Source organism: Theropithecus gelada, chromosome 9, assembly GCF_003255815.1.
Source record: "Theropithecus gelada isolate Dixy chromosome 9, Tgel_1.0, whole genome shotgun sequence".
Taxonomy (NCBI): Eukaryota; Metazoa; Chordata; class Mammalia; order Primates; family Cercopithecidae; genus Theropithecus; species Theropithecus gelada.
The window spans coordinates 28,946,597-28,959,134 of NC_037677.1; the positions used below are offsets into that span (position 1 = coordinate 28,946,597).

Here is a 12,538-nt window from a genome sequence, read left to right on the forward strand (position 1 = left end):
TAAATATTACAACAGCCCTATTCAAAAAAGACTTTAATATTTCTTATCAGTCAGAGGTACATCTGAATTATTCTATCCACAGTCATTAACACCTTGCCGAATACCTTTATGTTATCGGGCCCTTTCAGGCATTGGAACTTTGCTTTGTACAAGACAAATGTAGATTCTTTAGACCTATTGGGTTATCAAGCATTTCCAGAGCTTCCTTGACTTGATGTTGAAGCTCATGGCTTGTAAGTCTAGAATCACAGAAGAACTGGAAGAAAGGGCATCAGGAATCAATGGCACACAGAAGGATCATTCACTAACACCAGCTATATTGTACCCACTACTGTTTTCTCTTCTCTTTTCTTTTTTTTTTTTGAGACAGAGCCTTGCTTTGCCACCCAGGCTGGAGTGCAGTGGCGTGATCTCGGCTCACTGCAACCTGTGCCTCCCGGGTTCAAGCAATTCTCTGCCTCAGCCTCCCGAGTAGCTGGGATTACAGGTGCCCACAACCACACCTGGCTAATTTTTGTATTTTTAGTAGAAACGGGGTTTCACCATCTTGGCCAGGCTGGTCTTGAACTCCTGACCTTGTGATCCACCTGCCTCAGCCTCCCAAAGTGCTGGGGTTACAGGCATGAGCCACCGTGCCTGGCCTATAGTTTCTTTTAGGATGTTTGTAAGAACAAATGGTCCAACCTAAGACCCATGGGAAATATGACAGCAATAGATGCCAAATGGCTGACTTTAAAGCCAAAGTGGAGGAAGTCAGTCAGTAGAAAATCAGTTTCTTCTTTGGTAAAAGTTAGCAGTTGCATCAAGGTTTGCGTGCATTTGCTCAATTACCACCACCATCCTGGTGGCCTAGAAGAGTAATTTCTTCCTGGAATTGTAGGGGAAGCTTTTTTAAATCTCCTCATCCTGACTTTTCTCTCCAAAAGGAATGTGTGAACTGTTGGTCAGGTTCTTTATGCATTAAAATCAGTTAAGATAAAGTGCCTGTCTTTTTTGGGTCAAGAAACTCCCTTTCTTGGAAAAGTACCGGAAGTCCAGTTGTCATCTCACATAGAGTCTGTTCTGCCACTTAGTCCCTTTATGGAGTGGTGCTTGGCTGACCATGTGCCCCCGTAGCCCCACTGTGCAGAGTGTTTTTCGCAGAATGGCAGCTGTTATTTGATATTAAATTGCAGTAAGCCAATGTTTAAATAAAAAAGTGGAATGAGGTTTTACTTTTTAACCCAAATATACAAACATATGCCAATAGCAGAGCACTTTTCTAAGATAGTTTCAGATTGCTAGGAGATGAAGAAGCTACATGTCTATAATTATTTTAAGGGTTCTTTTAAGGGGATGCTTTATAAGAACTGTTTGCTTAAGGATGACTGTAATAATCATAATAACTACCACTTACTGAGCACAGCCATGCACCAGGAACTATGCCAAGACTTTGATCATTTCCGATTCTCATGAAAACCCTGTACTGATTCTTATTTTGTAGATGAGGAAAATGAGACTAAGAAATCAAACTGCTGAGTCTGCTCTTTCTGTTCCACCTTGCTGTTTCCACCTTAAAGGTCACTGGCAATTAGTCAAGGTTTTAAATGCAGTTTTTAAAAATGGGGAGCAAAATAGGTTATCTTCAGATTTCAAATGCACTGCAGGAGAGAATGGCAGAGAAACCCTGAGTTTCCAGTATTTTAACACTGAAGAGACTAAATTCACACAAAAGGCCACGGGTTAGAAGGTGGTCTGGTGGTCTGGGGTGAGGTCTCTTGTTACACGGATCCCCGGGAGGCTCTTTCCAACTCTATAATTCAATGAAATTCAAATACGGAAGTTCCTTATCATAGAACTGGGCTTATTATTTTAACTCTGCCTTTTCTTCTAAAAGGTCTTTGATTGAGGGATTGAGGGAATAGAGTATAAAGCCCTTTTCTCCTTCATTCAATACTGTGTACTTATGGGAGAAGGCTGTGTTTACTTATACTCCTCTGCCGACTTGACTCAACCTTTGCATGCAAAGTTTGTACATATAATAGGATTTAGAAAGTGTTTAAGACTATTTACTCAGATTTAAAGTGAGAATGATATTTGTATTCTACCTGTGAAGTAGTTGATATTCCTCTGGAGTCAAGCCACTTAGAATAATACATTTGTTGTCCCTACAATATGAAATTTAAACATAGGTCTTGAAAGTACATCTCTTGGTTCCTTGGGTGGATCTATGGAATCTCTATAAAAGACAATCTCCCATAAACCTGTCTCCTGTAAAAGTTCAGCCCAATGAAACTCATTGCAGAGAATTTGCTAGTAGAATTACCGTTTCATAATGCAGACTGTCACTTTGCACTATGGCTATAAATGACTTCATTTAATTTAAAATAAAAGTGTGTCATATGTGTATCTGATTCACCTGAAAACAATGGAAGTCAGCATCTTTGCCTAACTTTATGTTTCCATAAAAATCAAGTCAGATTTCTAATATCTTTTAGTGAACCAGGATTTCTCTCTCTTGTGCCTTTAGAAATGCGAGTAAGCAGAAGAGAATCAGGGAGAGGGCTCATGTGACTGTATGGATTAATTTCCACCTCTGAGTAATGGAGTTCCCAGGGGCAGAGTTTTCTGGAGGCAGTAGTCTTTTGTGCCACCCCAAAATTAAATGATCTCCAAACAGTAAAAAAAATATTTCTTAGAATAGCCTCCACTGTAGTGAAGTGGCATCATTGTCTGGGGTAATACCTGAGGTTCATCATCTCATGTCAAGTAAATTAAGGACATGGACACACACAAGGAGTGAGTTTAGGAGTGGAGGGTTACTAGGCAAAAGAAAGAGAAAGGAGAACAGCTCTCTTTCTTGTGAGAGAGAAGTGCACCCAAATGGGACTTGTGCCTTGTGGCAGAGTGCACCGGATTTTATAGACGGGCTTGAGGAGCCGGTTTCTGATTTACATAGGGCCCACAGATTGGTTGGACCAGGTATGACATTTACATAGCCTGTGAGGAAGCTGGTTGCCCCCGCCCAGTCCCACTATGCAAATGGAATCTTTGCCTGGCGGTTTCCCTGTTGTCTGCTCCCTACTGCACATGTGGTTGGAAAGGAAAAGGGAAGATGGAACTGCCATTTTGAACATGCCTACTCCCAGGTAGCCTTTTCCCATTGGCACAACTGCCAACATTCACACGTTCAAGCTTCCAGCTCACTTGTGTATGTCTGCAGCTCGATTTTACAGGCTGCTCTTTGTTAGAAAAGAAAATGACTTTGGGGCTGCTTTTCATTAAAAGGAAAGCCTTACCAAGGACTTCCTTACCCTTGCTATCTGCCTAAATAATTTATTCTTAACTCCTGTATCAGTAGCATATAGAAAAGGAACTTGGAGTCAGACGTTGGTTAAAATGCTTCTTGACCATACGTTGCCTAGATGACCCTGGACAAGTTACTTAATGTCTCTAAATCTCAATTTTCTCATCTGTAAAATGGGGACAACAATATCTACCTCAAGATTCTCACAAGTATTAAATGAAACAATATGCGTAAAGGGCTTCACAGAAGAGCCTCCATCTTAAAGGTCACTGGCATACATTATTGGTTCTATTTGGTCCTCCTTCAATTTTTAAAGGGTGAGTTGGGAGTTTAGGGTGATGTCATAGTTAATTTGAAACAATTAAAGGAAGTCCAATTTATAAAAGGCCAAATCAATATGAAATTTATATTAGGAAATGTTTAGGTCAGAAAGGCATATTCAAAAGGTTCCTGAACCTATCTTACTAATACTATAATCAGAAAATGATTAAAAACAGCCAACCGAAATCTTTTTGTACCTTAAGGGATATACCCCTGCCAAACTTTTCTAATGTAATTAGAGAAATTGGAGATATTCTATCCCGTGACTTTCCCCTAAAGATGGACTTATAATGAAAGCCCTAGTTATATTATTAGTTCTCATCAATCTTATCAGAGACATGAAGTCCAACGGTTCTGAAACAAGTCAAACAAATTTTAAACTCTATTTTAAGTTTTGTAAGTAATGTGGTCTATACAGACTTGTGATGAAATTGGAGTGGTAAACTTTTCCCAAACACCATATTGGTAATCGATTCAATGTGTATTAGAAAGAAGTATTCAGCATGGGAAATAAAAGACTTAATGTTCTTTTCAAGAATGATATATGTACTTTCTTAAAATTAATAAAAACTTATCAGTAGACAATTTCTATTCCATCAGAAAGTGAGAAAGCTTAAAGATAAATCAGTAAAATGATACTGGAAAAACAATTATGACTCTACGTGGTTCCCCAATGAGACTTACAATAATGGTGCTTTAGGATTTAGCATTAAAATTAGATATATTAGTATTTTATTCATCTCTAAGACAGAATAGTTAGTAATACTTATTTTGCCTTCTATACAAGATTATGGTGGTGATAAAATTAAATCATGAATAAGAAAATAAGACAACTTTCATCAACTATAGAATGATTTATAAACAGTGACAGCAATCCTAAAAGATAAACCATTCTGGCCATAACTCTGTAGTTTACTCCTTCTTTTGGAAGATTGAAAACTTTTTTTCTCTTCTGAATAGTATCAGAACCTATGTTTGCTTATCTTTAAAAGGCTTATATTCTCTTACAGAAAAATAATATTTACAATTTAATAATTTAGTAGGTTTTTACGCACAGCATGCCCAGACAAAGATAAGCATCATTTGAGATGGAATTAGCAGTCCACATGCCTATTTGATGATACCTGGAGAGCTTCTCTAATGTGAGAGTTTATGCTAAAGACGAAGGTTTTCTTGAGATGGGTTGAACCATTGCTTAAAGATTATTGGTATATACCAGTTACATGATTTGCCTCTGTTCCACAAACTTAAAAGATTATATATCCTATTTCCTTTCTTCTCACCAAGAATCAGTTTAACCTTCAAAGGGTTCTGGGTCAGCTGGATGTGTTTTCTTTAAGGTCTGTCTGCTCATGCAGGCCTTAGCCTGCACGGCTGGCTGGCTGGCTGGCTGGCTGTCACTCCTGCAAGGCTGCCATCCCTGAGCTGTCTTAATCTTCTCATCTCCAAGTGAAAGTCATCTCCTTGACTTTCACTTCAAGGAGAGTCTGTGGAGGTTTTGCTTTTCTCTGGTTTATTAACTCACCTACCAAAGAGTCTCAAATCACTGTTGCCTGAGTATAAAAAGCTTGCTGGAAGGCCACTGTGAATCCTCTGACTGCACACGTGTCTGCCTATACCTGCAGAATAAAGGTGTCTATTTCACGTCCACTTTCAAAATCTCACATGCGTTTCTCTTACTGGTCATGTCTAACCCAGAACTATTTAAGGAAAGGGATTCTGAAGGATGTAGTTCCAGCCTTAGAAGGGAGTGTTGATGTAGCCCAGTTGAGTCAAGACACATCAGGTGTGAAGTGAGGATTTAATGAATTGATGCAGAAAAGGATCGCCTGGCACCTTGGACGCTCTGCATGAGCGTGGGGAATGTGCAAAAGACATGGCTCTTATGAAACAGAAGTGGAAGGATTATAAGGAGAGAACAAGCTGAGATTAAAAGAGAATAACGTAAGATAAAAATATGAGCTCAGGGTGAAAGTGAATATGGTAAGATAAAGAAATTCAGAGAGAGATTTTGATGGACTTCAAATATTTGTTGGAAGTAACAAAGAACAGATTTGGCACTGTAGAAAATGTGAGGCTGGGTGTGGTGGCTGATGCCTGTAATCCTACCATGTTGGGAGGCCAAGGTGAGAGGATCACTTGAGGTCAGGAGTTTGAGACCAGCCTGGACAACATGATAAACCTCGTCTCTACGAAAAATACAAAAAGTAGCTGGGTGTGGTGGCATGCACCTGTAATCCCAGCTACTCAGGAGGCTGCGGCAGGAGTATTGCTTGAACCCAGGAGGTGGAGGTTACAGTGAGCCAAGATCATGCCACTGCACTTCAACCTGGGTGACATAGCAAGACTCCGTCTCCAAAAAAGAAAGAAAGGAAGGAAGGAAGGAAGGAAGGAAGGAAGGAAGGAAGGAAAGAAAGAAAAGTGAAATGTAGGCTGTGTTAGAACTCTCTAGATTTAGTGACAGCAATCTATTTCAAGTTAGTGCAAGTGAAAAATGAGATTCTGTTGTGTATGTAATTGGCAGATCCAAGCTATCTTCAGGCATAAGTGGGCTGGAGGCTTCACGGTGTTACCAGAACTCTTCTTCTCGCCCCACCTCTGGGCTCTGGGATGTGTATGACACTTTCAGATAGGCGCTTTCTCTGTGGATTCAAGGTGGCAGCTGGTGTTTCCAAACTTTAATCATCCTTACAGCAGCCGATGTCAGAGAAAAGAAGAGCAGCTCTTTCTCTTCCAGCCTCAGATCATTCAGATGACTCTGGCCTTGCTTGGGTTACGTGTCTGTCTGGTTTCCAGATGGATGGGGTATCTGACTGGGCAGCCTAAGTCAAGATGAAGGCAGGCTGAACAGAGCCCCACCAATCACATGGAGTGATGGGGGAGCTGTTTCCAAATTAAAAAACCTAGGCTGACAAAAAAATTCAACACATGTCCACTACAAAGGGATTAGATAGGAGAATGACTTAGATAAATGAGAAAGAATAAAGAGATAAATTCAGTGAAAAGAAGCCAAGAGGAAGAGATCAAGCATGTAAGGTAATAATTCTAGGTGTTCCTATGGAAGAAACCAGAATCACTATTTTCAGATAAGACTCTATACTGTTTACACTATTAAAAGGAAAAAGTGGATCATCTTGAGTACAAGATCAATGTATAAAAATGATAATCGTATGGTAATTTCTTTGCCCAGTGCCAGACATATAGAACAAAATGATGAAACTTCATTGAAAGGTATAATAAGATATTTAAAGAAATGGAGGAATATCCCACTTTCTCCTAGGAAAAGACCAACATTTTGTTACAATATCATTTTTCTTTAAGGCATTTTATAGAATCAGTGCAATGCTCGTTAAAATTACAGTTATTTCCTTTGTGGAATTTACTAAAATTATTCTAATAAAAATAAGAAAATAAATGAAATAGATGAGTAGTAACGAAATGAAACTTTAACAGATATGATTATTTGAAAAATTTCAAACAGTCGTACATTGAGAAAATGTGTGAGTGAGTTAGTGAATGTTAAGTCCTTAATATGGTACATAATAGTCTGAAATGGAGATTATTATTATTATTATTTTCCTCCCCTCCTCCTTCCTTCTTTCTTCTTCTTTAATCTTTCTTTTTCCTCCTCTTTCCCCTTTCCTCCTCCTGTTCTTCCTCCTTCTTGTTTGTTCTCTGCTATGCTCCGAGGACACAGTAGGGAACAAGACATTAAGGAAAATAATGTAAAAGCAATTATTGACCCTCAAGGTCACATGTCTACTGAGTTGATGATTTCTTCTTTTCCCTGTCCTGATGCAAAACAAGATTTATAGAGCACCACATTGTCATGAGAAGACTGAAGAGTGAAGGCCAGTCCATTGTTCCAATATGGTTAGCATTTAGGGTTTGAATTTATTAAGGAATAGAAAAAAACCATATATGTATACACACACTTTGTCCTCCAAGCCTCTCTTCTGCTGTGTTACATTTTTTATTCTTCCTGAGTTCTGATGGGTGGTAGATTGGAGCAAGTACATATTGAGAAATGTCAGATGAGCTTCCCTCAAACCTAGTGTTACAGGAAATGGGTCCTGATCCCAGACCCCAAGAGAGGGTTCTTGGATCTCACACAAGAAAGAATTCAGGGCGAGTCCGTAAAGTGAAAGCAAGTTTACTAGGAAAGTAAAAGAATAAAAGAATGGCTACTCCATAGACAGAACAGCCCCAAAAGCTGCTGGTTGCCCACTTTTATGGTTATTTCTTAATTATCTGCTAAACAAGGGGTGGATTATTCATGCCTCCCCTTTTTAGACCATGTAGGGTACTGGCCTGATGTTGCCATGGCACTTGTAAACTGTCATGATGCTGGTGGGAGTGTAGCAGTGAGGATGACCAGAGGTCACTCTCCTTGCCATGTTGGTTTTGATGGGTTTTAGCCAGCTTCTTTACTGCAACCAGTTTTGTCAGCAAGGTCTTTATGACATGTATATTTTGCCAACCTCCTATGTCATCCTGTGACTTAAAATGGCTTAACCATCTGGGAATGCAGCCCAGTAGGTTGCAGCCTCATTTTACCCATTCCCTTCTCAAGATGGAGTTTCTCTGGTTCAGATGCCTCTGACGCTAGCAATAGGTTAGGTGTAGGACAATGAGGCATCTGTGCAGGAAGCCATGTTGCCATTCCATGTATATTCAAACACCCTTGGAGATAGTGACATCAGGAGTGTCACCCTCTTGAATGTCCCCCAACATAAGCCCCCTTTCCTATGGAATATTCCCAGGGAGTGATATCCTGGAAGATCTGACAAGTGATCAGGCATGGAAGCTTTTTTCTGTGTGGCTCCATGGTGTCCTCTTGTTTGAATTTGCAGTTCATGTCAATCTTAATATTTGTTGTGAGTCGCATATGCCGGCCTCTAATTTGCAATTTACATGGATGATGGGGCCCTATTCAGAGTCCTGCTCCTGCCGCCTTTGTGCTGTTCACCTCTCTTCACGCAGTCATTAGGCTGAGCAGCATATAATTAGGTAACACATGTAAAGCTTAGATTTCTGAAAGGTTGCGGTTCTTTTCAAAAAGTAAGAGTTTCCATTTTTACCCTCATTCTTTTCTAAACAAAAAGACATTTCCCCCCTGTGGTTTTCATATGAATGTAGTAACTTAGAAGCAGTTAGTCTTGTAGTTGGGTAATAATTTGGGTTTGTTTTCACCTGAGAGCCAGTTTTTGTTTACACAGCTTGTATTTAACTTGGCATAGGATGAGATTGATTTACCATCATTTGTGGATGAGCGTATTGCTTTTTGAAGCCGATGGAACTGGCCTGCTTAAAAACATTCCCTAAAGATTTAAAATCCACCCAACAAAATAACTCAGTTTCCGGCTTATTTTTATGTTTCTTTTACTACCTGTATGCATAAAACCTACCTGAAATGACTTGTTAACGTAAAACCTCTGAAAATATAAATGTGGAAGAAAACAGATGTTCCTTCTGAAATTATACTAATTGTGCTTCAGCTGTGTTCACTTGTCAGACAGATTCATGATTATAAATGTAGTTTAAAAAATAGTCTTGATGGTGAAGCAAATGTAAGCTCATAAAAGAGTAAATAGAAGTGTATATAAATGTTTCATTGAAATAAAGTAACATAATGCACAGGGAGCCTGTTGATGTATTAATGCATTGTCACTTCTTACACTTGATCTTATTTTTAAAAGGAGTAAGAAAGGGTGAAATTTTTAATTCTGCTAGATTGAAAGGAAACTAACAAGATATATTAATATTACCCAGAACACTGGTTTACAGCAGTCAACTAGGGAATTCATTAAAATTAGATTTTTGGGCACCATCTATCAAAATTCTGTTACAGAGGACTGTGGCTGGACCTCAAGAATCTAAATCTTTAATAAGTACCCCTAAATGAAGCTATTCCAGAAAGGTTGCAGGTGACATTAGAAATATTTGTACACAATGTAATTAATTGTGCATTTTGTACAGATGTCTGGTGATACATTTCTTCCATCTTTCTATGCTCTGAAAAAATGAAGATGGGTTTTAAGGATGTCCATGACTGTACACTTTGCATTATGACTTTAATAGAATATATTTTAATTGCCAGCTGGTCCCTGGGGATATTGCGAAGTAGAACCACATCTGGCAAACATTGCTTCAGCTCAAGACAAATCGCAAGAAATAAAGAAGTGAGCTGACCAGTGAAACATTCACCATCGGACATTATGCCAGTTCAATTCTTGTCTCTTTCCATTTGTCAGTCAAGTTAATCTAAATGACGAATGTGATCTAAAGTACATTTGTCAAAATTTATGTATTTTTCTCTTTAAATCTCTACTTACCATACTTTGGCTTGTGTCTAACATGCATTCAGAAGGAGAATGTTACTCAATGTGATTGTTTTTATTTTGGAAGGCTCAAGTCATTGCAATGATATTTATTGGGTGATAAAGCTATCAGTACCTTAGATCTCTAGGCATGGGCCTTTGAACATTTGAAGGGAGAGAAGGGTGTAGTTGAAAGGGCAAATGCTGGAGAGCTACAGAGCTTCACCACCCACCATCCCCAAGGAAGTAATTTGCAATATTCTTGTGCTTGGGCTTATCTTGCACCCAGTGGGGCTTGAGACTTTGTGATGGACAAGTTGAAGTTCTTGATGAGGATATTCTGCTTATGAATATAAATATACACTTAGATACAAAGACATGTTCATAAAGTGGTAGATATAAAAACCCTTTAAGGTTGGTTTTGTGCCTTGATCTTAGTCTTATTTCTTAGGTAGCATAAATTCAGTTCAAGTTTGTTTTTGTTTTTTTGAGACAAAGTCCCACTCTTTTACCCAGTTTGGAGTGCAGTGGCACTGTCTCGGCTCACTGCAACCTCTGCCTGTCAGGTTCGAGCGATTCTCCTGCCTCAGCCTCCCGAGTAGGTGGGATTACAGGTGCCCACCACCATGCCCAGATAATTTTTGTATTTTTAGTAGAGATGGGGTTTCGCCATGTTAGCCAGGCTGGTCTGGAACTGCTGACCTCAGGTGATCCGCCCGCCTAGGCCTCCCAAAGTGCTGGGATTACCTACGTGAGCCACTGCCCCAAATATGTTAAATTAGTGAGACGTAGGTATGGTATAAAGAGTTAATATAGCTATACAAATAGATGCACAAATAAACCAACTTAAGTCAGTAGGCTCTCTAAGCTATTATGATGAGAATAAATAATGTTATGAACAGTAAGACTAGTAGCTATATGAAATTACTAATTTATTTATTTTTTAACCAAAACTGTCTCTGATCAGATTTCTTATAGGAAAGACGTGCAGGACGCTCACACCTACAGTGCAGAGCTCGACCGACCGGACATCAAGATGGCAACCCAGATCTCTAAGATCATAAGCAATGTAACTTCTCTTTCTAAACCTTGAACAGAAATGATTTCTTACTTTTGTAGGAGACAAAGCATAGCTTCAGTGATTGGATGGTTAATTTAATTATTGTAACTAATCAATATAAATGAATAAATCTCAATTCCCCCCCCCCAATTATCTATTTTATTATGTTAATTATTTGGGTATATGCGGAAACAGCCCAAACTCAAATTGGCTATGGTTAGTGTAATCATTCTTTTAGAGAAATACTATTTAGGTATAAGTTGACATTCAGATGTCTCAGCCTGAAAGTCAAGGTTATCAGTCATATGGTCCCATATAATCTCTCCCCTAACCCTGCTCCAAAGACTCTTGCTTGGCCTCGTTTCCATATTGCTGCTGTTCATTGTGTAGATTCTCTTCCACCAACACTTACCTTTGTCTACTTTCTACGTGGCATAACTGTTTCTTATCTTCTCTGAGGTGCCCACTTGAGTTAATACCATTTTACTTAAACATATTGAAAAACCTGGTTAAAAATGATGGTTTAACTTGAACCAAAATTTTTCATAACATGGGCTAAATTCCCCCTAAAATCAATCATTACTATGTGCAAATGCACGTCAATCAAGTATGGCCAGAACAGTTCCTGAGAATAAATGAAACTATAAAAGCTACCGATATGGAGAGTACAGGGTCTCAATTCCCCAGAAATTTTCCCGAATATTTTGCTATAGTATTTATATATAATTACAAAGATGATGATGACCGAACACTTTTAGCCTCAAAATTAGTATTTTACTGCAAAAAGTTGAGTTTATTCATGTAAGCACAGGATAAAATCAATTTCTGCTTTAGCAGTCAACATTTTAGTGTTTGATATGTTATAAGGAATATTAATGGGATGAAGGTCTGTTATATTTTATTTTGGCTAATGTCAGTGTTTCCATATTGACATCATTGGAGGGCAGAAATATTTAACATTGTCTTATTTATTCATTTTAGGCAGAATACAAGAAAGGACAAGGAATAATGAATAAAGAGCCCACTGTAATTGGAAGACCAGATTTTGAACATGCCATGGAAGCTTCTAAACTTTCTAGTCAAGTAAGGCTCTAGTGATGATTCCACAATGACTTTATTCAGAGATTTTGTTTCTAGCAGCACAGGAAAATATTTCATTTTAGATAATATCTTTAATTGCAAGGATAAACAGAGATAATGTTTCTGAGCCCATTTCACATGGGCTTGCAATCATTATGAATTTCAGTAAAGAAAAAAAAAATTAAGTCTAATTTTAAGCATAAAACAAAGTTTTCTTTTCTCCAGGCATAAATCTGAACATTTTTCAGTGACTTTAGCCATGTTGTCACATTTTCCTGGATTTCCGGAAATCATTAATAGTCATACTAAATAATTATGTTTTAATCTACACACACACACACACGTGCACACACACACAGTTTTAAACTTAGTAATAAGAATATTAATTTTCCCAATTTCAAGTGCTTTTGTTTAATCACAAAATTTAAAAGGGGAGATGAAAATTAAGAAAACTTTGAAGTCTTATCAAAG

General features: G+C 38.4%; 1 protein-coding gene across 2 annotated transcripts in view; it reads left to right on the forward strand.

Annotated features, from left to right (window-relative positions):
- NEBL (nebulette) overlaps nucleotides 1-12,538 on the forward strand; it is a 379,467-nt gene that overhangs the window by 281,173 nt on the left and 85,756 nt on the right. The window contains exons 6-7 of one of the 2 annotated variants that reach the window (XM_025396000.1): nucleotides 10,895-10,996; nucleotides 11,969-12,070. The exons of the other annotated variant lie outside the window; for it this stretch is intronic. Of the exons in view, the coding sequence (XP_025251785.1) occupies nucleotides 10,895-10,996; nucleotides 11,969-12,070 (204 nt within the window). The remainder of the gene's footprint in view (nucleotides 1-10,894; nucleotides 10,997-11,968; nucleotides 12,071-12,538) is intronic. 2 annotated transcript variants of the gene reach the window in all.